Source organism: Orcinus orca, chromosome 11, assembly GCF_937001465.1.
Source record: "Orcinus orca chromosome 11, mOrcOrc1.1, whole genome shotgun sequence".
Classification (NCBI taxonomy): domain Eukaryota; kingdom Metazoa; phylum Chordata; class Mammalia; order Artiodactyla; family Delphinidae; genus Orcinus; species Orcinus orca.
The window spans coordinates 36,962,999-36,990,059 of record NC_064569.1 but is presented as its reverse complement, the minus strand read 5'-3'; the positions used below and the strand labels follow the sequence as shown (position 1 = coordinate 36,990,059).

At 34.7% G+C, this 27,061-nt stretch overlaps 1 protein-coding gene across 3 annotated transcripts in view; it reads right to left on the bottom strand.

Moving 5' to 3' along the window:
• ARID2 (AT-rich interaction domain 2) overlaps window positions 1-27,061 on the bottom strand; it is a 170,920-nt gene that overhangs the window by 19,631 nt on the left and 124,228 nt on the right. For all 3 annotated transcript variants that reach the window (XM_004274427.3, XM_033436506.2, XM_033436505.2), the window contains one exon: window positions 23,470-23,618. In XM_004274427.3, coding sequence (XP_004274475.1) covers window positions 23,470-23,618 — 149 coding nt within the window. The remainder of the gene's footprint in view (window positions 1-23,469; window positions 23,619-27,061) is intronic.

Sequence of the window (27,061 nt, the reverse complement as noted above, 5' to 3'; positions counted from 1 at the left end):
AAAAAGATTACTGAAGGAACTTAAGTTACTCTATTAGAGCTTCCTTAACTTCCTTTTTCTATATAATAAATCTTCTGTCATTAATCATCTTTCCTTCCCTTGGATATTACCCAGAAGTAGTCACTGTTTTCAGAGTTAACTCCTTCACTTATACACTGGATTCTATTGTGTTCCTTCATAAACTACCCGTTCTTTTGCATCTTCTATCTTTTCCTTTCTACTGAATCTTATACTTAAGTGTAACAATATAAATGTTACTCCAACTAAAAACAATAGAGACAACACTTTTTCTTTGATCCTGTTACTTTCACAAAAGATAGAAACTAGATTTACAATATTTGACAAAGTGATACAAAATTTAATACCTAATACATTTATTATAGTAACTATATCTGATGCTTTTTTTCTCAGTCATTGGCCATCTTTCAAAGATATATATTATTTTCAATTACATCACCAGTACAATTTATAATGGCTAGTCCCCTGCTCATTACGTAAATAACTGCAGCTAAAGCTCAGGATTAGCTTTTATGCTTTCACTGAAATCCCTTTCAGCCAAATTCCTTTTTTCTTTTATCCTAGTGAAAAGCTGTTTGGTTAAACTAACAAGTTATTCACAGAAGGCTACTAGGTGCAAGTTTCCTGATTCCAACTCCCCTAAGCAAACAACGAAGGTTAAATCACTGTGTACCAAAACTTTTAAAAGCTAAAAACCATTACTTTATTGGTGTAATCTATACTGTGATTATTATTGTCACTTTTCCTACCATCAAACACTTCCTTAGGCATCATGAAAACGTAAGTGAAGTAAATGAAGCACACTTTTTCTACTACTTTAAGATTTCATTACTTAAAAGCCTGCAACCTATGCAAGGAGGTAATATATTAATAATATATTTTAAATGTTATGATATTTTAATAATTCACCATATGCAAAAGAACAGTTTAAAAGCAAACATCTGTATCTATGAAGTTAAGATTGTTTTCTTTGTCTTTAAAACATAACTAAAAGGGCTGAAAATAGCACTTCAGTTCAGGTAGTTTCATTTACAGTTTTCTTAATTGCTCAAGTTCTTGGCAGGCTATTTTTCTTTTATTCCATATCCCTCTTAATAGCCCTCCTGCTGCAAAAAAAAATTTAATTTGACTTAAAACACATGGGATATATATTTTATAAGAAAATTTTAGTTTAGAAGCAAGGTGTGCATTTAAATGTTAATAAATGCACATAAATGATATATCAAAAAATCTACACTGCAAATGTATTTTAGGTTTAAAAAAAGCTGTATTATTAGTTGTAGAACACTTACCTTTTACTTCAACCCTTGACATCTAGTTGTTTTACATAGATAATATTCTATGGCAAAAGAAATGTCAAAGGTACACATTATTTGTATTTAAAGATTTAGTAAAAAGCTGCTAAAACTTGGAGGTGGGGGAAGCCCAAACCAACAACCTTGCTGGGAGACTAAACCCAATTTTATTATATCCAGTTGTTAAAGTTCAAAATATAAAAAAAGACAACTACTGGGAATTCCCTGGCGTTCCAGTGGTTAGGACTCCGAGCTTCCACTGCAGGGTGCACGGACTCGACTCCTGGTCAGGGAACTAAGATCCCACAAGCCACGCAGCACGGCCAAAAAAAAAAAAAAAAAAAAAAAAGACAGCTATTAAAAAAATTAGCTTATTGCTTTAATATAGGACTAAAAATTACAAATGCAAACTGGACAGCCCAAAATCAGTACTTGTGTTCTTGGAAACTAAATGTTGCTGTTGCTACAGAAATGAATTCTCCACTCTCAGCTCCTTTGCCCCAGTCAGTCCAGATTCAAAGCCACAGATAGGAACGACTGACTGACTGGCTTAGCTACCAGAGGCAATGAGGAAAGAAGCAAGTATCTGGCCTATCGTCCTGCCTCCCAGTAACAATTTATGGGAAATATGTCAACCGAGGAAGGGGGTTCCCAAAGGAGGACAGCCAAAACCAACTGCCTTTGGCTCTGCCTCCTTTCCTCCTAATAAGTAATAATATCAATAATATTATAATAAAATATTAATAAAAGTAGTAATATTACTAAAAACTAACAGAGGAAAGGATTTCTGTATTTGCTCTTTGATCCTCTAGCACCAACTCCTACTAACCTACTGTTCTGTGATGCAGTCACATATTTTACATAGCAAAACAGACAACATATTCTCAGGGATCTTGTTTAAATATGTTTTTAAAATGTGAACCCTCTTGGGCTTCCCTGGTGGCGCAGTGGTTGAGAGTCTGCCTGCCGATGCAGGGGACACGGGTTCGTGCCCCGGTCTGGGAGGATCCCACATACCACGAAGTGGCTGGGCCTGTAAGCCATGGCCGCTGAGCCTGCGTGTCTAGAGCCTGTGCTCCGCAACGGGAGAGGCCACAACAGTGAGAGGCCCGCATACAGCAAAAAAAAAAAAAGAAAAGAAAAAACAAATGTGAACCCTGCACTAAAAGCTGAATATGGGCTAAAATAATAGTTATTTGAAAAGTAGTATGGAAGTATATTTGCACAATTTAGGCATTACAATAATGTTATGCTTAATAAACTAAACATAAGCTTGGAGATAAAAATGAATGGTGATGTGTGTATTCGTGTGTTTTTAATGAGATAAATAAAGCACACAAATAAATTTGAGACTTTGGATACTTGCCTGAATTTCTTGAACGCTATGGCAGTATACTACCTCACACTGTTCTTGACAAAGCTGCACACAGTGTAAAGTACCTGAACTTCTGTTTGCTCAGGGCTTATTATGTATCTGGCATATTCACACACATCATGTTATTTGAATTCTATGATGGCTCTCTGAAGAGGGCAAAACTATCCCCACTATACTGCTGAGGAAACAAGCTTTCAAGCTTTCTATAACTTTCTAGAGACACAGAACTATGTGGCAAGAGCTGGGATTTGAAACCAGATATGTCTAACACTAAAGATCTGATTTTTTTCTACTATACTAGAATACATAATTGTTTATTTGGATAATATGTATACATTCATTACTTGGTAAAAACTGAGGCACTATACTTTTATACACAGTATCTATTATGCTATAAATTTTTTCTGTTTTTAAAATGTTGGCAAATTCTGAAAGCATACTAGGCTTGAGATTAGCATTGGTACATAATTCTCCTTATTTTGTACGCAGTTTCCAAAGAATAAATAAAGAATCTACAGGCTAGATTCTCACCCCAAGAAATTATTTTCCCAAATATTTTAAGTAACAATGAAAAGGACTTCAACACAATTTGGCAAATTTGTCTCATGGTATATAACTTTTTGCTTTCAGGTACCATCTTTAAGTAGTCTTCGGTATTCAGTGTTTGGAAGAAGGAAGCAAGGTAAAAAACAAGCAAACAAAAGAAAACAAAAATAAAAAACAAACCAAAAAACAATTCTGTCATCAACTGTGGAGGAAATTGGGACTTTTCCTAATAATACTTTTTTATTTACGGCAGGTCAGTAGTTAAGGAACACAAGGAACACATACTCCTCAAACTGTTACCAAAAAGACTATTACATGAAATTAATCTTACATTTATAAAGGCTTATTAGTTGTATTAGCAAAATACCCAGTGATTCTAGAGCTTTTACATAAAATACAAATGATTTTATAAATATAAAAATAGCACAATGATGAACTATTATCTTGATGGTTGAAAAGACACAATGCCAACAAACTAGGTCAGCAAAGAACTGTTGACTACATAATCAATCTAGTTAATCTTCATTCAATTAATGCACTCAACAAATATTAATTAAAAGCCTTTTATGTGCCAGATATTGTACTAATGTGAAAAAACTTCCAGAAGCCAAAGCATCAACCCTCTGAAGATATCTTCTGGTTTTATGACCACAAAATTCTGACAAAAGATGCTATAAAATGAATTTCATTCTCCTATTCCATGTAACCCATCCTGTTGATCAATCTTATTGATTAATTTCAACTTAAACTGGCAACTTAACTAGAAGTAGGCAGTCATTGATGAAGGCACAGTAGCATGAATTAGAAATTTCCACTCTGGATATCTTACTTGTCAAATATTTTCAAATAATCAAGATGGCAGTTTCGTATACCACACTCAACGGGTCTTTAGATACTTCTTTACAGTAAATAAAATATATAAAAATGCCATCAGTTTTGGTTAAATATGTCAATTTTTTAATTTTACTATTAAAAATGACTACAATATTTTTGAAATTTCAATTACTAGAAGAAATTAAAGATTTACCATAAATTTTGGATGATATTTCTAGACAAAGTAGAAGCACCTTTACTGAGAATACAAATTCTAGTACCTAAAGGTTTTTATAAGTTTTTATTCATTCGTAGCATAGAGTGAGGCTGGTTATTATTTTCTATTATTTCCCATGAGACCAACAGTTATTTAAACCTCACCTTGATACAAAAATATTATTCAGACTTGTATAGTAGGAGTAATAAAACCTATGTTAGAATCTTTAGGAGGAACTACAACTGTATAAGGTTCAGTAGGAACCCAGTAATTTGAACCTCAGCATCACCTGAGTAGATTTCAGGGTGGTCAGGGAATATTGATTTTATTAGTACAAATAATACTCCCTGGTTCCTAGACAGAAGTTTCCCTGTTGGAAATGTTTGTTTAGAATAAATTTGAGATCCTTTACATTTCTTGTTTGACCTTTAATGATGGAATTCTAAATAGAAAAACAACATAGACTATGTTCCTCCCAAAGGGAGAATAATTTTCACCTTTTCAGTAGCAATTATTAACTAGATATCTATGAGGAAAAGCATATTCTAAAAACGTGGCTTTCAAATATCTTTATAGCAGTAGAACCCGTTGTGCAAACAAAATATGACTTAAAACCCCTATACATAAGGCAAAAAGCAGAGATCCTATTGTTGAGGTAAGTTGGAGGGGCTCTCTCAAATTTCTCCTTTATCCCGACACTGCCCATTCAAAGAACACTGTGGCCAAGAAACATAGTACTGAAAACAATGAACGTATATTCCTGGCTACCCAGAGGTATTGAGTGCTTTCGCCAACTACATAGAATTTAAAAAGCAGTTCATAGGTGTTTTTTATTACAGGGAATTTTGGGGGTATCCTTTCTTTGAAAAAAAAAAAAAGACAAAATATAATCATACATTGTTTATGTATTTCAATTATAAACTGATGTAACGTCATGCTGGCAATATATTAGTAAGAATAAAGATAAGAATAAGGACCTCTAGTTTCTGCTCATACATATAAAGAGCTTGGAAGTTGTCACTCCCATCCTCAGAACAAGAAAAAAGCTGAACAAAATGAAAATTAACAACTCTTCTTAAAATATCAGAGAACTGAGGTCACAAGGCAAACTCTTTCCCTGAAAACTAGACAGACAGTTGAATACAGAGAAACACAAAAAACTGCTTAAGTCAGTAACTGGTAGGAATACTGAAACAGGAATTGATGGAGACCCAGTATGGACTATCTTGAAAGGCAAAAAATCCTGAAGGGCCAGTCTCTGGGGAAAGCCCACACTTTGGTGAGTTTTATTTCCAGGAACCATAGCAGGTTCTCACGGTGAAGATGAGAACAACTCCCTAGCACTTCCAACAGGGAGAGTGAGAAAGTAACATTTTAAAATATGCCCAGGTTGCTCTTTTCTCCTTAATTAAGGCCTGCTCTCCAGAAAAATTACTTTACCAGAGCCTAATCTGACCAAGGGGAAGAGCAATCAGAAAACTTGAGCCCCTTTAGACTCCCTGTCTCATATAAAGGGAGAAAAATAAAGGCTAAGAAACTCTTCTCAAAGTCATAGCCCCTAGACTAAATCCACTTAAAAAAAAAAAAAAGGTGAAATTTAATCATGAGATTATAGAATGCTTCCCCTCCCCAATACCTTATCAGCACATCAACAGTGCTCCGGTATAGTGACTGTGGATTACAAGGGAGAGAACTGTAAGTAAGATACAGACTCTATTTTAAAAGGAGAATCTAAGGAAACCCAAACACAAGTGCAAACATTAAACACAGCATAACTCCTTGCTAGATAAACATTAAACTCACACTAAAGGTCTATTTACCTCAGTTCCTATTAACTGATACATGTCCAGCTTTTAACAAAAACTTATAAGGCATGCTAGGTGTTAAAACAAAACAAAACAAAAACCACAGACTTAAGATACAATATAAGCATCAGAGCCAGATTCAGACATGGCAGAGATTTTGGAATTATCATCCTGGGAATTTAAAATGATTATGGTTAATATGCTAAGGCTCTAATGAAAAAAGCTGTAATATGTAAGAAGAGAATGTAAGCAGAGAAATGAAGATACTAAGAATCAAAAGGAAATGCTAGAAATTAAAAAAAAAAACTAACAAATAAAGGATGGCTTTGATAAAATCATCAGTAGACAGCACATGGCAAAAGAAAGAACTGGTGAGCTTGAAGATATGTCAATAGAAACTTCCCAAACTGAAGAATATAGACAAAAAAGAATGAAAAAAAGGGAAACAGAACATCCAAGAACTGGGAGACAACTACAAGAGATGTAACATATGTATACTGGGAATGGCAGAAAGAGGAAAGAGAGAAAAAAACAGAAGAAATATTTGAAATAAGAATGGCTGAGAATTTGCCAAAATTAATGACACACCAAACCACAGATCTAGGAAACTCAGAGAACATCAGGTAGGATAAATGTAAAAAACTACACTTAAGCATATCATATTCAAACTGCTAAAAACCAAGGACAAAATATCTTGAAAGAAGACAGAGGGAAAAAAAAACACCTTACTGATAGAAGAACAAGGATAAGATTATACTGGATGTCTCTTGAGAAACCCTGAAAGCAAAAAGAGTAGAGTGAAATATTTATAAAGTATTGAAAGCAAAAGACTCACCAACCTAGAATTTTGTGCCCACAAACTGCCTTTCAAAAGTGAAGGAGAAATAAATACTTTCTCAAACAAACAAAAACTGAGTGCATTTGCACAGTAGACCTGCCTACAAGAAATGTTAAAAGAAGTTCTTTAGAGACAAAGAAAGTGGTAGAGGTCAAAAATTCAGCTCTATATAAAGAAAGGAAGGGTGTTAGAGAAGAAACAAATGGAGGTAAAATATTTTATACTTCTTATTCTTAACTGATTATAATAGAGGAATGTTTGTTCAAAATAATAGGAACAGGGCTTCCCTGGTGGCGCAGTGGTTGAGAGTCCGCCTGCCAATGCAGGGGACAGGGGTTCGTGCCCCGGTCCAGGAAGATCCCACATGCTGCGGAGCGGCTAGGCCCGTGAGCCATGGCCGCTGAGCCTGCGCGTCCAGAGCCTGTGCTCCACAACGGGAGAGGCCACAACAGTGAGAGGCCCGTGTACCACAAAAAAAATATAATATAATAATAATAATAATATTAGGAACAATATATTTGGTGATTATAGCTTTTGGATAAGTAAAATGAATGGCAGCAATGGCATAATGGACACGAGGAAAGAAGAATACTCTGTTACAAGGTACCTAAAATATCCATGAAGCCATATATTATTGTTTGACAGTGGACTTAGAGTAGCTGTAAATATATATTTCAAACTCTAGGACAACCATAAAAAATTTTCAAAGAAGTATAATTGGTATGGTAAGAGAGAGGAGAAAATGGAACCATATAAAGTACTCAATCAAAACCAAAAAAGCAGAATAACATGGGCAGACGAAAGAAACAAAAGCAAGTGAGTAAATAGAAGACATTTACAAATACACTAGACATTAATACAACTGCATCAATAATCACTTTAAATATGACTGGTCTCAGTACACTAATTAAAAGACAAAGACTGGCAAAGTAAATAGAAAACAATGTGTGGTTAAATAAAAAGACAGAGATAGACTAAAAGTAAAGGGAAGGAAAAATATGTACCATGCTAACACTAATCAAAAGAAAGCTGGATTAATTACATTAATTTCAGAAAAAACAGACTTGAGAACAAGGATATTACGAGGGACATTATTACATAACAGTAAGGAGGTCAATTCTTCACAAAGACAATTCTTAAGGTATGTAATCCTAACACAAGGTGCATCAAAACATGAGGCAAAATCTGAAAGAACTGCAAGGAGAAATAGACAAATCCATCGTTATACTTGGAGACTTCCACACACCTCTATCAGTAATTGACAGTTCCAGCAGGCAGAAAATCAGTAAGGATGTAGTTGAATTAAACAGCACCATCAATCAGTTGGATCTAATTGACATTTATATAATACTTCACCCAACAATAGCAGAAAATACATTTTTTTTCATGCTTACATGAACATTCACCAAGATAGACCACATTCTGGGATAGAAAACATACCTGAACAAATTTAAAAGAATAGAAACTGTAAAAAGTATGCTTTAAGATCACAGTGGAATTAAACTAGAAATCTCTAACAAAAAGATAGCTGAAATATCCCCAAATATTTGGAGATCAAACAACAAACTTCTAAAATATTCTAACTAAATGAAAATGAAAATACAACTTATCAAAGTTTGTGGGCTATACCTAATGCAGTATACAAAGGGGAAGTTATAGCATTAAATGTATGTATTAGAAAAGACTATCTAAAATCAATAATCTAAGCTTCCATCTTAGGAAACTAGAGAAAGAAGAGCAGTGTAAACTCATAGCAAGCAAAAGAAAAGAAAGAATAAAAATCAGAGCAGAAATCAATTAAATGAAAACAGGGAATCAAGAAAGAAAATCAAAACCAAAAGCTGGAAGAGATAAACCTCTAGCCAGCTTAAAAAAGAAAAAATGAGCGAAAACACAAATTACTAATACCAGAAATAAGAGGGGAGCTCTAGCTACTGACCCCACAGATATTAAAAGGATAATAAAGGAATATTATAAATAACTTTATGCCACAAATTTGGTAACTTAGATGAAGTGGATCAATAAAAGACACAATCTGCCAAAACTCACACAAGGATTAGTAGACAACCTGAATAAGTCTGTAATTATTAAAGAAACTGAATCAATAATAACCTTCCAAAAAAAAAAAAACAAAAAACAAAAAAACGCACTAGGCCAAGATGGTTTCACTGCTGAATTCTACCAAACATTTAAGGTAGAAATGATACCAATTCTCTATGATGCCTACAAGAAAATGGAAGCAGAGTGAATACTTCCTAATTCATTCTATGAGGCATTACCCTAGTATTAAACTCACACAAAGATAGAAAAACTACAGACTAGTATCTCTCATGAACATAGATGTAAAAATCATCAAGAAAAACATTCACAAATCAAAGCAAACAATGTATAAAAAGAACTATATACTAATGAAGAATGATGCACTTTTTCACTGTGGGCCCCCCTACCCTGCTCTACTCCCTTGCTGAGCCACTGAGGCCAATTGTGAGAGCACTGAATAAATATCTTGAGCAAAGCTGGGAAAAAATTTATTTAATTTATTTATTCCAGGTATGGAAGGCTGGTTCAATATTCAAAAATTAATTGATGTAATCCATCACATCAATAGCCTAAAGAAGAAAAATCATATGATTATATCAATAGATGTACAAAAAGCATTTGACAAAATCTAACACCCATGGCTTACTAGGAACTTGGCGAACAGCCCAATTAAAAAATGAATTAGGGGCTTCCCTGGTGGCGCACTGGTTGAGAATCTGCCTGCCAATGCAGGGGACACAGGTTCGAGCCCTGGTCTGGGAAGATCCCACATGCCACGGAGCAACTAGGCCCGTGCGCCACAACTACTGAGCCTGTGAGTCTAGAGCCTGTGCTCCACGACAAGAGAGGCTGCGATAGTGAGAGGCCCGCGCACCGTGATGAAGTGTGGTCCCTGCTCGCCGCAACTAGAGAAAGCCCTTGCCCAGAAACGAAGACCCAAAACAGCCAAAAAAACCCATAAAACAAAAAAAACCCAAAAAACCGAAAAAAAAATGAATTAAATCTAAATAGGCACCCCACCAAAGAAGATATACAGATGGTAAATAAGTATATGAAAAGATGCTCAACATCTTTTGTCCTTAAGGAAATACAAATTAAAACAGAGATACAGAATGGCTAAAATTGAAAAAAACTGACAATATCAAATGCTGACGATGATATGGAGCAAGAGGAACTCTCATTCATTGCTGGTGGGAATGCAAAATGGCAGAGCCACTTTGGAAAGCAGTATGACGGTACCTTACAATGCTAAACATAGGCTTACCATATGATCAAGCAATTGTAATCCTAAATATTTGCCCAAATTAGCTGAAAAAGTATGTCCACACAAAAACCTGCATACAAATGTTTATAGTGGCTTTATTTATAATTGTCCAAAACCAAAAGCTACCAAAATGTCCTTCTATAGTTGAATGGATAAGCAAACTGGTACATCCAAACAATGGAAGATTATTCAGCAATAAAAATAAGCTATCAAGCCACAAAAGACATGGAGGAACCTTAAACACATATTGCTTAGTGAAAGAAGCCAGTCTGAAAAGGCTACATACCGTATGATTCCAACTATATGACACTCTGGAAAAGGAAAAACTATACACAGATAGTTAAAGAAAAAAGAAAAGAAAAGAAAAGAAAGAAAAAATCAATGGTTAGCAGGGTTTAGGAAGGGAGGCAGTAGGGACAAATGAATAGGTGAAGCATAGCAGATTTTCAGGGTGGTAATAGTATTCTGTAAGATAATATAATGGTGGATGCATGATATCATGCATGGTCAAAATCCACAGAAGTTATAACACAAAGAGTGAATCCTAATGGAAACTATGGACTTAGTTAATAATAATGTATAAATACTACTCATCAATCACAACATATGTACCACACGAATTCAAGTGTTAATATTAGGAGAAACTGCACAGGGAAGAGGGAGTATATGAGAACTCTGCATTACTAGCTCAACATTTTTATAAATCTAAAACTGCTCTAAAAATTGTCTATTAAATTTTTTTGAAGAAATAAGATAAATATTACCACTCTACTATTATATAACTGTTTACTTTATTTTATACTTTATTTTATTTTACTTTATCTACTTTTTTTTCTTCCTTCCCTCCTTCCTCTCTCCCTCCCTCTCTCCTTCCCTCCCTCCTTTCTTTCTTTCTTTCTCTCTCTCTCCTCTCTCTCTCGCTCTCTCCCTCCCTCCCTCCCTCCCTCTCCCTCTCCCTCTCTCTCTTTCTTTCTTTCTTTCTTCTACCAATTATTTCTTTCTACTTTTTCTCCCTTTTATTCTGAGCCGTGTGGATGAAAGGCTCTTGGTGCTGCAGCCAGAAGTCTGTGCTGTGCCTCTGAGGTGGGAGAGCCAACTTCAGGACACTGGTCCACAAGAGACCTCCCAGCTCCACATAATATCGAATGGCGAAAATCTCCCAGAGATCTCCATCTCAACACCAGCAGCCAGCTTCACTCAACGACCAGCAACCTACAGTGCTGGACACCCTATGCCAAACAACTAGCAAGACAGGAACACAACCCCACCCATTAGCAGAGAGGCTGCCTAAAATCATAATAAGTCCACAGATACCCCCTAATACACCAACAGACGTGGACTTGCCCACCAGAAAGACAAGATCTAGCCTCATCCACCAGAACACAGGCACTAGTCCCCTCCACCAGGAAGCCTACACAACCCACTGAACCAACCTTAGCCACTGGGGACAGACACCAAAAACAACGGGAACTACGAAACAGCAGCCTGCAAAAAGGAGACCCCAAACACAGTAAGATAAGCAAAATGAGAAGAAAGAAAAACACACAGCAGATGAAGGAGCAAGATAAAAACCCACCAGACCTAAAAAATGAAGAGGAAATAGGCAGTCTACCTGAAAAAGAACTCAGAATAATGATAGTAAAGATGATCCAAAATCTTGGAAATAGAATAGACAAAATGCAAGAAACATTTAACAAGGACCTAGAAGAACTAAAGATGAAACAAGCAACGATGAATAACACAATAAATCAAATTAAAAATACTCTAGATGGGATCAATAGCAGAATAACTGAGGCAGAAGAACGGATAAGTGACCTGGAAGATAAAATAGTGGAAATAACTACTGCAGAGCAGAATAAAGAAAAAAGAATTAAAAGAACTGAGGACAGTCTCAGAGACCTCTGGGACAACATTAAACGCACCAACATTCGAATTATAGGGGTTCCAGAAGAAGAAGAGAAAAAGAAAGGGACTGAGAAAATATTTGAAGAGATTATAGTTGAAAACTTCCCTAATATGGGAAAGGAAATAGTTAATCAACTCCAGGAAGCACAGAGAGTCCCATACAGGATAAATCCAAGGAGAAATACACCAAGACACATATTAATCAAACTGTCAAAAATTAAACACAAAGAAAACATATTAAAAGCAGCAAGGGAAAAACAACAAATAACACACAAGGGAATCCCCATAAGGTTAACTGCTGATCTTTCAGCAGAAACTCTGCAAGCCAGAAGGGAGTGGCAGGACATATTTAAAGTGATGAAGGAGAAAAACCTGCAACCAAGATTACTCTACCCAGCAAGGATCTCATTCAGATTTGATGGAGAAATTAAAACCTTTAGCGACACGCAAAAGCTGAGAGAGTTCAGCACCAGCAAACCAGCTTTACAACAAATACTAAAGGAACTTCTCTAGGCAAGAAACACAAGAGAAGGAAAAGACCTACAATAACGAACCCAAAACAATTAAGAAAATGGGAATAGGAACATACATATCGATAATTACCTTAAATGTAAATGGACTAAATGTTCCCATGAAAAGACACAGATTGGCTGAATGGATACAAAAACAAGACCCATCTATATGCTGTCTACAAGAGACCCACTTCAGACCTGGAGACACATACAGACTGAAAGTAAGGGGATGGAAAAATATATTCCATGCAAATGGAAACCAAAAGAAAGCTGGAGTAGCAATTCTCATATCAGACAAAATAGACTTTAAAATAAAGACTATCAGAAGAGACAAAGAAGGATACTACATAATGATCAAGGGATCGATCCAAGAAGAAGATATAACAATTTTAAATATTTATGCACCCAACACAGGAGCACCTCAATACATAAGGCAAATACTAACAGCCATAAAAGGGTTAGAAACACATTCATAGTAGGGGACTTTAACACCCTACTTTCACCAATGGACAGATCATCCAAAATGCAAATAAATAAGGAAACACAAGCTTTAAATGATACATTAAACAAGATGGACTTAATTGATTTTTATAGGACATTCCAACCAAAAACAACGGAATACAAATTTTTCTCAAGGGCTCATGGAACATTCTCCAGGATAGATCACATCTTGGGTCACAAATCAAGCCTTGGTAAATTTAAGAAAATTGAAATTGTATCAAGTATCTTTTCCGACCACAACGCTACGAGACTAGATGAATTACAGGAAATGATCTGTAAAAAATACAAACACATGGAGGCTAAACAATACACTACTTAATAATGAAGTGATCACTGAAGAAATCAAAGAGGAAATCAGAAAGTACCTAGAAACAAATGACAATGGAGACACGACGACCCAAAACCAATGGGATGCAGCAAAAGCAGTTCTAAGAGGTAAGTTTATAGCAGTACAATCTTACCTTAAGAAACAGGAAACATCTCGAATAAACAACCTAACCTTGCACCTAAAGCAATTAGAGAGAGAAGAACAAAAAAACCCCAAAGTTAGCAGAAGAAAAGAAATCATAAAAATCAGATCAGAAATAAATGAAAAAGTAATGATGGAAACGATAGCAAAGATCAATAAAACGAAAAGCTGGTTCTTTGAGAAGATAAAATAGATAAACCATTAGCCAGACTCATCAAGAAAAAAAGGGAGAAGACTCAAATCAATAGAATTAGAAATGAAAAAGGAGAAGTAACTGACACTGCAGAAATACAAACGATCATGAGTGATTACTACAAGCAACTCTATGCCAATAAAATGGACAACCTGGAAGAAATGGACAAATTCTTAGAAATGCACAACCTGCCAAGACTGAATCAGGAAGAAATAGAAAATATGAACAGACCAATCACAAGCACTGAAATTGAAACTGTGATTAAAAATCTTCCAACAAACAAAAGCCCAGGACCAGATGGCATCACAGGCGAATTCTATCAAACATTTAGAGAAGAGCTAACACCTATGCTTCTCACACTCTTCCAACATATAGCAGAGGGAGGAACACTGCCAAATTCATTCTACGAGGCCACCATCACCTTGATACGAAAACCAGACAAGGATGTAACAAAGAAGGAAAACTACAGGCCAATATCACTGATAAACACAGATGCAAAAATCCTCAGCAAAATACTAGCAAACAGAATCCAACAGCACACTAAAAGGATCATACACCATGATCAAGTGGGGTTTATTCCAGAAATGCAATTCTTCTTCAATATACGCAAATCAGTCAACGTGATACACCATATTAACAAACTGAAGGAAAAAAACCATATGATCATCTCAATAGATGCAGAGAAAGCTTTTGTCCAAATTCAACACCCATTTATGATAAAAACCCTGCAGAAAGTAGGCCTAGAGGGAACTTTCCTCAACATAGTAAGGGCCATATATGATAAACCCGCAGCCAACATCGTCCTCAATGGTGAAAAACTGAAAGCATTTCCACTAAGATCAGGAACAAGACAAGGTTGCCCACTCTCACCACTCTTATTCAACATAGTTTTGGAAGTTTTAGCCACAGCAATCAGAGAAGAAAAGGAAATAAAAGGAATTCAAATCGGAAAAGAAGAAGTAAAGCTGTCACTGTTTGCAGATGACATGATACTATACATAAAGAATCGTAAAGATGCTACCAGAAAACTACTAGACTTAATCAATGAATTTGGTAAAGTAGCAGGATAAAAAATTAATGCACAGAAATCTGGCATTCCTATACACTAATAATGAAAAATCTGAAAGTGAAATCAAGAAAACACTCCCATTTACCATTGCAAAGAAAGAATAAAATATCTAGGAATAAACCTACCCAAGGAGACAAAAGACCTGTATGCAGAAAATTATAAGACACTGATGAAAGAAATTAAAGATGATACAAATAGATGGAGAGATATACCATGTTCTTGGATTGGAAGAATCAACATTGTGAAAATGACTGTACTACCCAAAGCAATCTACAGATTCAATGCAATCCCTATCAAACTACCACTGGCATTTTTCACAGAACTAGAACAAAAAATTTCACAGTTTGTATGGAAACACAAAAGACCCCAAATAGCCAAAGCAATCTTGAGAACAAAAAACGGAGCTGGAGGAATCAGGCTCCCTGACTTCAGACTATACTACAAAGCTACAGTAATCAAGACACTATGGTACCAGCACAAAAACAGAAATATAGATCAATGGAACAGGATAGAAAGCCCAGAGATAAACCCACGCACATATGGTCACCTTATGTTTGATGAAGGAGGCAGGAAGTTACAGTGGAGAAAGGACAGCCTCTTCAATAAGTGGTGCTGGGAAAACTGGACAGCTACATGTAAAAGTATGAGATTAGATCACTCCCTAACACCATACACAAAAATTAGCTCAAAATGGATTAAAGACCTAAATGTAAGGCCAGGAACTATTAAAATCTTAGAGAAAAACATAGGCAGAACACTCTATGACATAAATCACAGCAAGATCTTTTTTGACCCACTTCCTGGAGAAATGGAAATAAAAACAACAGTAAACAAATGGGACCTAATGAAACTTCAAAGCTTTTGCACAGTAAAGGAAACCATAAACAAGACCAAAAGACAACCCTCAGAATGGGAGAAAATATTTGCAAATGAAGCAACTGACAAAGGATTATTCTCCAAAATTTATAAGCAGCTCATGCAGCTCAATAACAAAAAAACAAACAACCCAATCCAAAAATGGGCAGAAGACCTAAATAGACATTTCTCCAAAGAAGATATACAGATTGCCAACAAACACATGAAAGAATACTCAACATCATTAATCATCAGAGAAATGCAAATCAAAACTACAATGAGATATCATCTCACACCAGTCAGAATGGCCATTATCAAACAATCTAGAAACAATAAATGCTGGAGAGGGTGTGGAGAAAAGGGAACACTTGTGCACTGCTGGTGGGAATGTGAATTGATGCAGCCACTATGGAGAATAGTATGGAGGTTCCTTAAAAGAGTACAAATAGAACTACCATATGACCCAGCAATCCCACTACTGGGCATATACCCTGAGAAAACCATAATTCAAAAAGAGTCATGTACCAAAATGTTCATTGCAGCTGTATTTACAATAGCCAGGACATGGAAGCAACCTAAGTGTCCATAAACAAATGAATGGATAAAGAAGATGTGGCACATATATACAGTTGAATATTACTGAGCCATAAAAAGAAATGAAATTGAGCTATTTGTAATGAGGTGGATAGACCTAGAGGCTGTCATACAGAGTGAAGTAAGTCAGAAAGACAAAGACAAATACCGTATGCTAACACATATATATGGAATTTAAGGGAAAAAAAATGTCATGAAGAACCTAGGGGTAAGACAGGAATAAAGACACAGACCTACTAGAGAATCGACTTGAGGATATGGGGAGGGGGAAGGGTAAGCTGTGACAAAGCGAGAGAGAGGCATGGACATATATACACTACCAAACGTAAGGTAGATAGCTAGTGGGAAGCAGTCGCATAGCACAGGAAGATCAGCTCGGTGCTTTGTGACCGCCTGGAGGGGTGGGATAGGGAGGGTGGGAGGGAGGGAGACGCAAGAGGGAAGAGATATGGGAACATATGTATATGTATAACTGATTCACTGTGTTATGAAGCAGAAAATAACACACCATTATAAAGCAATTATACTCCAATAAAGATGTAAAAAAAAATGGGCAGAAGACAATATATAGACATTTCTCCAAAGAAGAAATACAGTTGACTAATAGGCACATGAAAGGATGCTCAATATCACTAATTATTAGAGAAATGGAAGCCAAAACTACAATGAGGTATCACCTCATACCAGTCAGAATGGTCATCATCAAAAATCTACAAATAACAAATGCTTGAGAGGGTGTGGAGAAAAAGGAACACCCCTAACTGTTGGTTGGAATGTAAATTGGTGCAGCCACTATGGAGAACAGTACGGAGCTTCCTTAAAAAACTAAAAACTAAACATAGAGTTACCATAAGACCCTGCAATCCCACTCCCCGGCATATATTTGGAGAGAACTCTAATTTGAAAAGATACATGCACTTCAATATTCATAGCAGAACTATTCACAATAGCCAAAACATGGAAACAACCTAAATGTCCATTGACAGATGAATGGATAAATAAGATGTTGTGTGTATATATATATATATATATATATATTTATTTATTTATTTACATATTTATATATATATATATATATACACACACACACACACATACATACAATGGAATATTACTCAGGCAAAAATGAATGAAGTAATGCCATTTGTAGCAACATGGATGGACCTAAAGATTATCATACTAAGTGAAGTGAGTCAGACAGAGAAAGACAACTATCATACGATATCACCTATATGTGGAATCTAAACAAATTATACTAATGAACTTATTTACAAAACAGAAACAGATTCAACAGACACAGAAAACAAATTTACAGTTACCAAAGTGGGGTAGTGAGGGATAAATTAGGAGCTTGGGATTAACAGATAAACACTACATTAAATAAAATAGATAAATAACAAGGTCCTACTGTATAGCACAGTGAACTATGTTCAGTATCTTGTAATAACCAGTAATGGAAAAAAATCTGAAAAAAACATATATATAACTGAATCACTTTACTGTATACCAGAAACAAACACAACATTGTAAATGAACTATTTTTCAATTAAAATAAATAAATAAATAAATAAAATGCAGTATCATTCAATTAGTTTGCAAGTACAACAGGCTGTTTAACAGCTTCATTTCAATAGCAATGAAACATTAGCATAATTATGCATGAAATTAAAAAGATGAATTTCATGATTTCAAGAGTATTTCTTCCATCTAGGTCTAAGTATTTTTTTTTAATCTTTCTTTACTCTGACAGTCATTAAAATTAAAACTCAAAATAAACTGAACCTAGTACTGCTTCATCACATTGTATTGAACTAAGATTAAAAAAAAAAAGAAGCCTATTCAATTACATTGCTCTTATTTAAAGTGTGACTAATAATGATGAGTTTTTAGTAAGAGCAAATATGTTATAAACACAATAATATACATTTTAAAGTCATTTATAATGTTTGTGCCATTTTATTTTATTTTTTTTGCTGTACGCGGGCCTCTCACTGTTGTGGCCTCTCCCGTTGCGGAGCACAGGCTCCAGACGCGCAGGCTCAGCGGCCATGGCCCACGGGCCCAGCTGCTCCGGGGCATATGGGATCTTCCCCGACCGGGGCACGAACCCGTGTCCCCTGCATCGGCAGGCGGACTCTCAACCGCTGCGCCACCAGGGAAGCCCTGTGCCATTTTAAATGATTCTTTTTTTTTTTTTTTTTTGGTGGTACGCAGGCCTAGCACTGTTGTGGCCTCTCCCGTTGCGGAGCACAGGCTCCGGATGTGCAGGCTCAGTGGCCATGGCTCACGGGCCCAGCCCGCTCTGCGGCATGTGGGATCTTCCCGGACCGGGGCACGAGCCCGTATCCCCTGCATTGGCAGGCGGGCTATCAACCACTATGCCAACAGGGAAGCCCTAAATGATTCTCTTTTATTTGCTGGTTTGTGCATGTTTTATGATGCATATGTCAAATTAGTATAACAATACATTGTGACATTATAAACAAGTGTACATGCAATGGGGCTACACCCTCACAACATTTTTAGGACAGGGATTAAAAAAAAAAAAAGAAAGAAAATAAATATTACCACTCTACTATTATATAACTGTTCTGGAAACATTAAATATTATAATTGGATGAGAGGACAAACTAAAAGGCATAAATACAGAAAAGAACCACCAGTTAAAAATACAGTAGAAGTTAAGATCATTTATGGTTAACAAGAAAGAAGAACTATAACTAGCAATAAACTTAATAAAGTTGCAGGATTTATGTGAAGAAAATGTTAAAGCTCTACTGGGGTGAAAAAGACTATAATACCATGGGATGATACTGTTTTCTTATAAGGAAAAAATCAATACTGGAAAAATAGTCACTACCTAAAAACAAACAAAAATACCTATTCACTAAAAGGAATTAAAATGAAAATCCCAACATGCTTTCCTGGGGGAATCTCTGGAAACATTCTAAAGTTCATTTGAAAGGATAAATATCTGTGCAGGTATCAAGTCTGATTTATACATCACTCTAATTTCAAAACCTAACACAGTGCCTGGTGCAAGGTAAGTGCTTGAAACAATAATGAGAAACACTGAAAAAGAAAATTAGGAGGTGGAACTTGCCATCCAACATCAAAACTGAAAGTGACAGTATGATAAGGACAGAGACCACTTGGATAACAAGTGATTCAGAAACAGAAAAAGCATACAGAAATTTAGTACATATCGAGGGTGGCCATTCGAATGCCTAAAGAAAAAATGCACTCATCAATATGGTAGTCATTTGGAAAACAATAGTTAGATTCACACTTCACTTTATACATGAAACTAAATTACAGATGGATCAAAAAAATATTAAAGTGCAGAAGGCAACAAAATGTGTATTTTATGATCTAAGCATTGAGAAGGTCTTTCTAAACATGAAATAAAAACCATTAGTTTTTCCAGTCTGTCCACTGAAAAGTCCTAGAAGCAATAACCAACTTAAAAGCAATGGGTACTCCCTGAAGCCTAGACTAAATATCATTTCCCATTAAAAGACACCAGACATCCTTGGAGAAACAGTTGATTCCCCATATGGGGCAGGAAATATACAAGTTAAGTCTGGAACATTCCATCTAACAGAGAGCAAGGAAGCTATCAAAGACATACTAAGATCATAACCAGCTTGAAGAGGCCTTCACTGGCCAAAGATGGGACAAGTTGAACACTAAGAAGGATATAATAACTGCAATGCACTGAAATACCTCAAATATGTTTATGTTTATAAGTTCGTTCCCAATTATACTAAAATCAAAAGCAAATAAAAAAATAGAAAACCTAACCTCATAGTCAGCTTTCTGCAGTGTTAGTAAACAACTCATTATTTTGAAAATTGGTAAATAAGAGAAATAATAATCTCTCTAGCCTTTTCTCTAGAAACTATTCTTTAGAGAAATCAGAGTTGATAAAAAGGAAAGTTTTACATTTTATAAACAATAAAATAATGTATCTAGGCCATAACTTTCAATGGCTGTTTACATCACAAAAAGAGACACAAGATAGTACCTATCGCCTGATGGAAGTACACAATGCCATTTCTAAAACACTCTTCATAAAAATCAAACTGGAATCTGATCAAGCATCTGGACCTAACTACTAATTTACAGAAAATTCAAGGTCAGAGTAACATGCTACACAATAGCAGCAAAATCAGACTGTGATGCTCTACAGGACAAATGACCTGCTTTTATCAACAAAAAACTGCGAGGAAAAAAACAGAGATGGAGGGGTAATCTACAGATTAAAAGAGACTTAAAAGACTTCAACCAGAGTCAATGTTTGAATCTTGGATTCCAGTTCAAATTCTAAGTAAACAGAAGACAAGCGGAGAAATGTAAACACTGACTGGCTAACTGAAGAACTCATAATATTGAAGAAATTAATGTTATTTTTCTGCAGGGGTATAACTTATGGTTAAAGAGTAGGGTCCTCAATTTTTAGAGATACATGCCTGCAGATTAAAAAAGAAATTACTAATACGTGTGATGTAAGGGTGAATGGCGCATTTCACAACAATATATCAGTGAAGGAAATAATTTTAGTTCTGAATCTGATTGCAACAAGGAAGATTCTTCATTACTATTTTTGATCAGATATTAAAGAAATCAGAGCATAGCTATCTAGGGACAGTAGCTACGACATGGATTACTCCACTTGGAATTGAAACTAAAAATGAATAGTTATCCCTTGGTATCCATTGCGGATTGGTTCCAGGTCCCCCTTACATACCAAAATCTGCAGATGCTCAAGTCCTTTATATAAAATGGCAAAGTATTTGCATATAACCTAAGCATATACTCCCATATACTTTAAATCATTTATAGATTACTTATAATACCTAATACATTGCAAATGCTATGTAAATAGCTGTCAGCACACGGCAAATTCAAGTTTTGCTTTTTCAAACTTTCTGGAATTTTGGGGGGAGTATTTTTTTTTTTTTTTTTTTTTTTTTTTTTTTGCGGTACGCGGGCCTCTCATTGTTGTGGCCTCTCCCATTGCAGAGCACAGGCTCTGGACGCTCAGGCTCAGCGGCCATGGCTCACGGGCCCAGCCGCTCCCCGGCATGTGGGATCTTCCCAGACCGGGGCACAAACCCACGTCCCCTGCATCGGCAGGCGGACTCTCAACCACTGCGCCACCAGGGAAGCCCGGGGGGAGTATTTTTGATTCATGTTCGGTGGAACCCTCAGATGCAGATATGAAGGGTCAACTGTAATAAAAGCCTTTACTCTCCTCACATCCTTATGCTCTTGGTATCCTAAGCTTCTCATAGTTCCCTGGGCATAAATAGCTCCTTCTATAATTCCCTGCACTTGCTATGCTGTCTGGAATTATTTTTGCAAGACAAATTCCTACTCATTCTTTAACAACCAACTCAAAAGAAATGTCTATAGCAAAACTTCTCTAACCACCCTGGCATTATATTAACTGTCCATTATGCTGCCAGTAACGCTGTAAGACTATCTTTGTACAGTACTTATTTAAACTGTAATTTATTTGTTTTTTGGATCTGCTTCCCTAAAAGCTCAGAGTGATCTTTTATCTCTACCTCCTAGCACATGAACCCTTCCAAAAGGGTGCTCAGTAAGTATCTGCAGAATCAAACTGAACTTATTTACCAAATGCAGTATCTAGAAAGACTTTAAAAATTGATAAGGTCTAAGAAGTCTTGTTGAGTCTTTTCCAGAAAAGACTTAAAAAGAAGAGGTAGATCATCAAATTTTGTAATACTAATCCTACTAGCAAGATGGGAAACTGCTGTGCATTTAGGTTCATTAACTCTTCCAGCAAATTTTTTTTTCTTGAAATACTCTAACACTTCATCTAAAGAAGCTATTCTGAAACTTTTTAGTCAACTAACAGCATTAACTGACTACCTACTCCATCAGCTACTATTTTGCAATGGAAAAACAAAAAACAAAATCTAAAAAAAAAAAAAAGAATAGAATTTGACATCAGTGAAAAAAGTTTCAAATTAACTTACAACATAAACTTAAAAAAAAGGTCAAATTAAATAAATGAAAGAAATAGAACCTAAAGCACTAATTTTAAACAAGTTTTTTGACAGATTTTTACACTATGACCTAGATATGCATACTTATATACACATATAACTGAAAACAATACTTACCCTTACCAACATAATGGAATCTGATATATTTTATTCACTTTTTTACTGAAAAGAAAAACAAGCAAAACCCTCCTGGTAGACTTGCCAAAATGATTTCATGACCCCACTGCTGGGTTGAGATTTAAAGTTTGATAAACACTGTCCAAAGAAATCCTGCATACTATTAATAATCCCTAGGCTACACTGACAGCCACAATCCTACAACAAATCTATATATGAAATCTGTCTATATCATAAAAATTATGAATAGCAAATACAATTTTCAAAAAGATGAGGTAATTTCTGCTATAGTTAGGAAAAGTAAAATGGCATCTTTGATATCTAAAAAAATGAAGGATATTATGTCTATTAAGACAAGTGCCTTAGTCCTAGAGCTCTAAAAAAGTGACAAGGCAAAGGTTCTTAGCTGAGTACTGTTACAGGAACTGAGGTTTTAGTTTAAACAATATTATTCTCAAGTTCAATATTATTCACAAGTTTTCCTTTAAGTCTAAGAAAGCCTTGTTTAAGAAATTCAGTTCCACTTATTGTTCATCTTAGTTATTAAACTGTGAGATAATATGGTTTTTAAAATTTTCATGGGGTGTCCATCTTAAACTCAAATTTAAGACAAATCATTCTTCAATAAGAGATTATCTTAAAGTTTCTGTTATATAGGAATTCTATGACTACCACTAACTTCAAGTCACTTTAAAAAACCTCTCTCTTTTCATAGGCAAATATAAAATCAAATTCTTAGCTGATTTTCTTTTGTTAAAAACTAATACTGAAATATTCTCTAATAACTACCTTAAGGCAATGAAGCTCTTTCTATCATTTATATAAATTTCTTGGCTTAGGTGCCACTGGATCTACGTAAATATCACTTCTAACATAAAATATTTTTGCTAAAAAGTTAGTGGTTTCAAAAGAAAATTCTCATGAAACTAGAGATGACAGGAATTTAAATACAAAGGCATTCCAGAATAAAGACCATTTACATATAGCAATAGAACTGCCATTTACTTTTTACAAGATTGCCACAGACACATGAAGTTGTGCCCAGGTTTTCTCACTGGATCTCCATGTTGACTAGATGCACTGAATGGAGAAGGCTGAGAACTGTTAGGCTGGCTCTGTACTTGAACAGCTGGTGAAGGTGTCATAGGAGTGTTCTGTGAAAAAGCACAACCACACAGTTTGTGAAATGACACTGAAAAACATTCATATCTTATAGCATAGGCTTATGAATTTGATTACATTGATAGTTATGCACTTCCAACATATAAAATTTATATTTGTAATTTTAATGATTACCTTTTAGAAACTCTTTTAAGAGATAACTAATTTTAGAAATATGTTTAGGAAGTCAAATTCATTTCATATGAATTAGAGCAAGATTGCATTGTTGTTACTATCACAGAATATACATTATTTAGAATTAAGATTTTTTAAATTAATAAAATTGGGTAGAAACACAATTATAGATTAAAAAGAGAAATTATTATAAATTCACCCATTTGATTTACTTACATATATTCTTCACAAAAAAATCAACTGCAAATTATTTCTTCTTTGTATAATATTTCCTTTAAGATTTTAATGAATATAAAACAATATATAGTAAAAAGCAAAGGGAATTTCAGATGTTAAAAATGATGTAACCATATAAGTAAAATGTTGTAAATATTACTTTGCAGCAAAAGCTATTTTAACTAACAACTTTAGTCTTTAAAGTTGCTCGGTTATAAGTTTTGATGGATAATACAAGGATTCTAATTATATGCATAAGTCTTTTTAATATAAGCTACATTTTTTTCTCTTCTATATCCCATCCTTTCTCTCTGAAAAACACATAATAATTATAATGTAGCTTAAAACAATTTGAGGCAATACATTTTCTTTGAAGTTTAATTCAGATTTCACTCATAACATACATACCACAAAGGAAAAAATACTAAATTTCTCACAGAAATGGTAGCACATCATTTTCAAAACACTGTTTAAAGGTAATACATTTAAACTTTGGGAAAATATTAAATATATTTGTTTATTTATAAGGTAATATTGGAAATAGTGGAGCAAAATTAAGTTAAAAATTGCTGAAAACCTCTTACTGAAAGTCATAATAATTTTTTAAAAATAGACAAAACACAAACACATAAGGCCACAGCATAAAAATGAATAAATGAAGAGAATAAAATGCCAAAAGAAAAGGTTCTTAGAAATGTGAAGTCATAAGAACTTTTGAGTTCCAAGTTCTAAGAAAAAAAAAAAAATCTACTTTGGGATGTGATTGAAGTTATTTCTCTAATAGGGTCCCACTCTTATTATTTTATCATGTTGTTAGTGAGAAAACATATACATGCATGAAAAACATGCATTTTAGGGCAGTACAGGTATCATGGGTAGGATGTGGACTTTCCAGCTTGACAGATCAGGACTCAGAATTTCAATCTACCTTTTAACTAGCTATGTGACCCTGGGCAAACTACTTAACCTCTCTGATCCTCAATTCCCTCATCTATAAAGTGTAAATAATAAAATCTAACTTTTGGGATGGTGGGAAGACGAGAGAAACTATACGTGAAGAGCCTGGCTCTGATTCTCAGTAAATGCCAATTGTTACAATTATTATTTATACTAATAGAAAAGTCCAGAGGGAAACCATATTTTGGAGGAAAGATGATGAGTTCACTTTGGAGACAGGGACAGATCAATAAGTGCAATTATCTATCAACAGAAGTTAAAGCTGGGAACATGGATTGACAATCATTCACCTGTGGATTCTTAAAGCCATATAAACTAAGAGTAAGAAAGCAGAACTGGGGGTTTTGGGGGTGGGGGTGGGGAGAGAAGAGGATCAGAGAGAAAGGAAGGGAAGATAACATTAGAATCAATCTATTTATAACAACAACAGCAAAAAATTAGTCAAACTATTTCCTTGAAATGAAAATACTGCATAAAAAATTCCAGGAAACTCTAATAAATAGGAGTAGCCAAAAGGATCAGTTTGAGCCAAATACAAATACTGACACAAATATAATCCCAGAATTTTAACTAAAGGGTAAATTTGTCAGAGCTACCACATTCCTTCATAATGAACTTTCTGGTCCCCTACACTATTACCATTTACATTTGGTATTTTATTGACTCTCCTGTCATATATTTGTAAATTAAGCTTATTTTTGTTTTTATAAGTGCTAACAAAGCTTTATCCTATTTTTTCTTCTTCAATGTAGAACTCTTACTGGTCTCATACAGAAAAGTTAAATAACAGGGAATCATAGGGTATTTTAGCTCCAATTGTTAATGATTAATGAGGGATGTGGCAAGGATAACTGCAGTTAATCCAAGCTGTTAAATTAAGAAGGAATAAAACACATATTAACCAAATGCAATGTGCAGAAAACTTGTAGATCCTAATTCAAACAAAATGTTTAAGAAACACATTTTTAAAGACAACTAGGGAACACTGAGCATGAACTGGGTGTCATATAATATTAAACTACTATTATCCATATAATGTATATATATATATATATTTAAAAGTATTTATAAATATATACTAAAGTATTCATTGGTGAAATGAAATAATGTTTGGGATTTACTTTACTTCAGGGAAAAAAATGGTGGTGGGGAAGAGATGAAACTAGAAAGGCAAAATGGTGACAATATCTAAAGCTGGGTGAAGGATACATGGAGGCTTATTGGCTCTACTTTTCTGTATGTTTAAAAATTTTCACAGTAAAAAACAAGAAACAACAAAAAAAAATAAAGAGAGATAAATATATCAACGAAACAAAAAGAAGTACAGTACTTATAAAAGGTACCAAATGAGAAATTCCAAGACTCATATTTTCTTTGACTAAAGGAGTGTTTTTAGGTTTCCTCCTATAATAAAAAATTACACATTTCTTTCAACAAAACTAATTTTTAAATAGGTTGTTTATATGTTTTTCCAAGTACTACTTAATTACGTTTTAAGAACTAGGTCTTTTACATAAGATGCAAAATATATTTCTTTTAGGATGTAAAAGGGCCCGATCATTAACCATAACCCTAACTCAAATGTGAATGTAAAAGTAGGTCTCAAAATCATGTTTTTGGAATGATCACTCTTCAGCAATATTCTTTACCATTGCTCTACTCTATTGAGGTAGAACTAATTTTTCATATTATAGTACCTCTCCAGTAGTGTGTGACCAGAAAAGTAAAATTACACAAAGAATATGAAATAATTCTGATTCCTTTTGTAATGTAAAATTATCTAAAAATGTTAATGTAGCAGTTTTATTTTTGGCAAAGATATTTCTTTTTGTTAAAATAAGAAATTGTAATCTTGCCTTTATCATCTTTTCAAGAATAAACTACGGCTGAAAAGTCTAGACTGTACTGATGATACTTTCTGATATATGACGGGATTTGAAGTTGTTAAATGTTTACTTTCTTATTAATATTAAGCTTTTAAAAAACCTTAGAATAAGACTAAAATTTAAACATTCAAACTGTGTTAGAAAAACTACAAAGTCATAATTTATTTTTCTCAAAATAAATTATTTACTAAGTAGTAATGAAATACTGTGTTCAATTCTAGCTACACATTTTGAAAGCCACT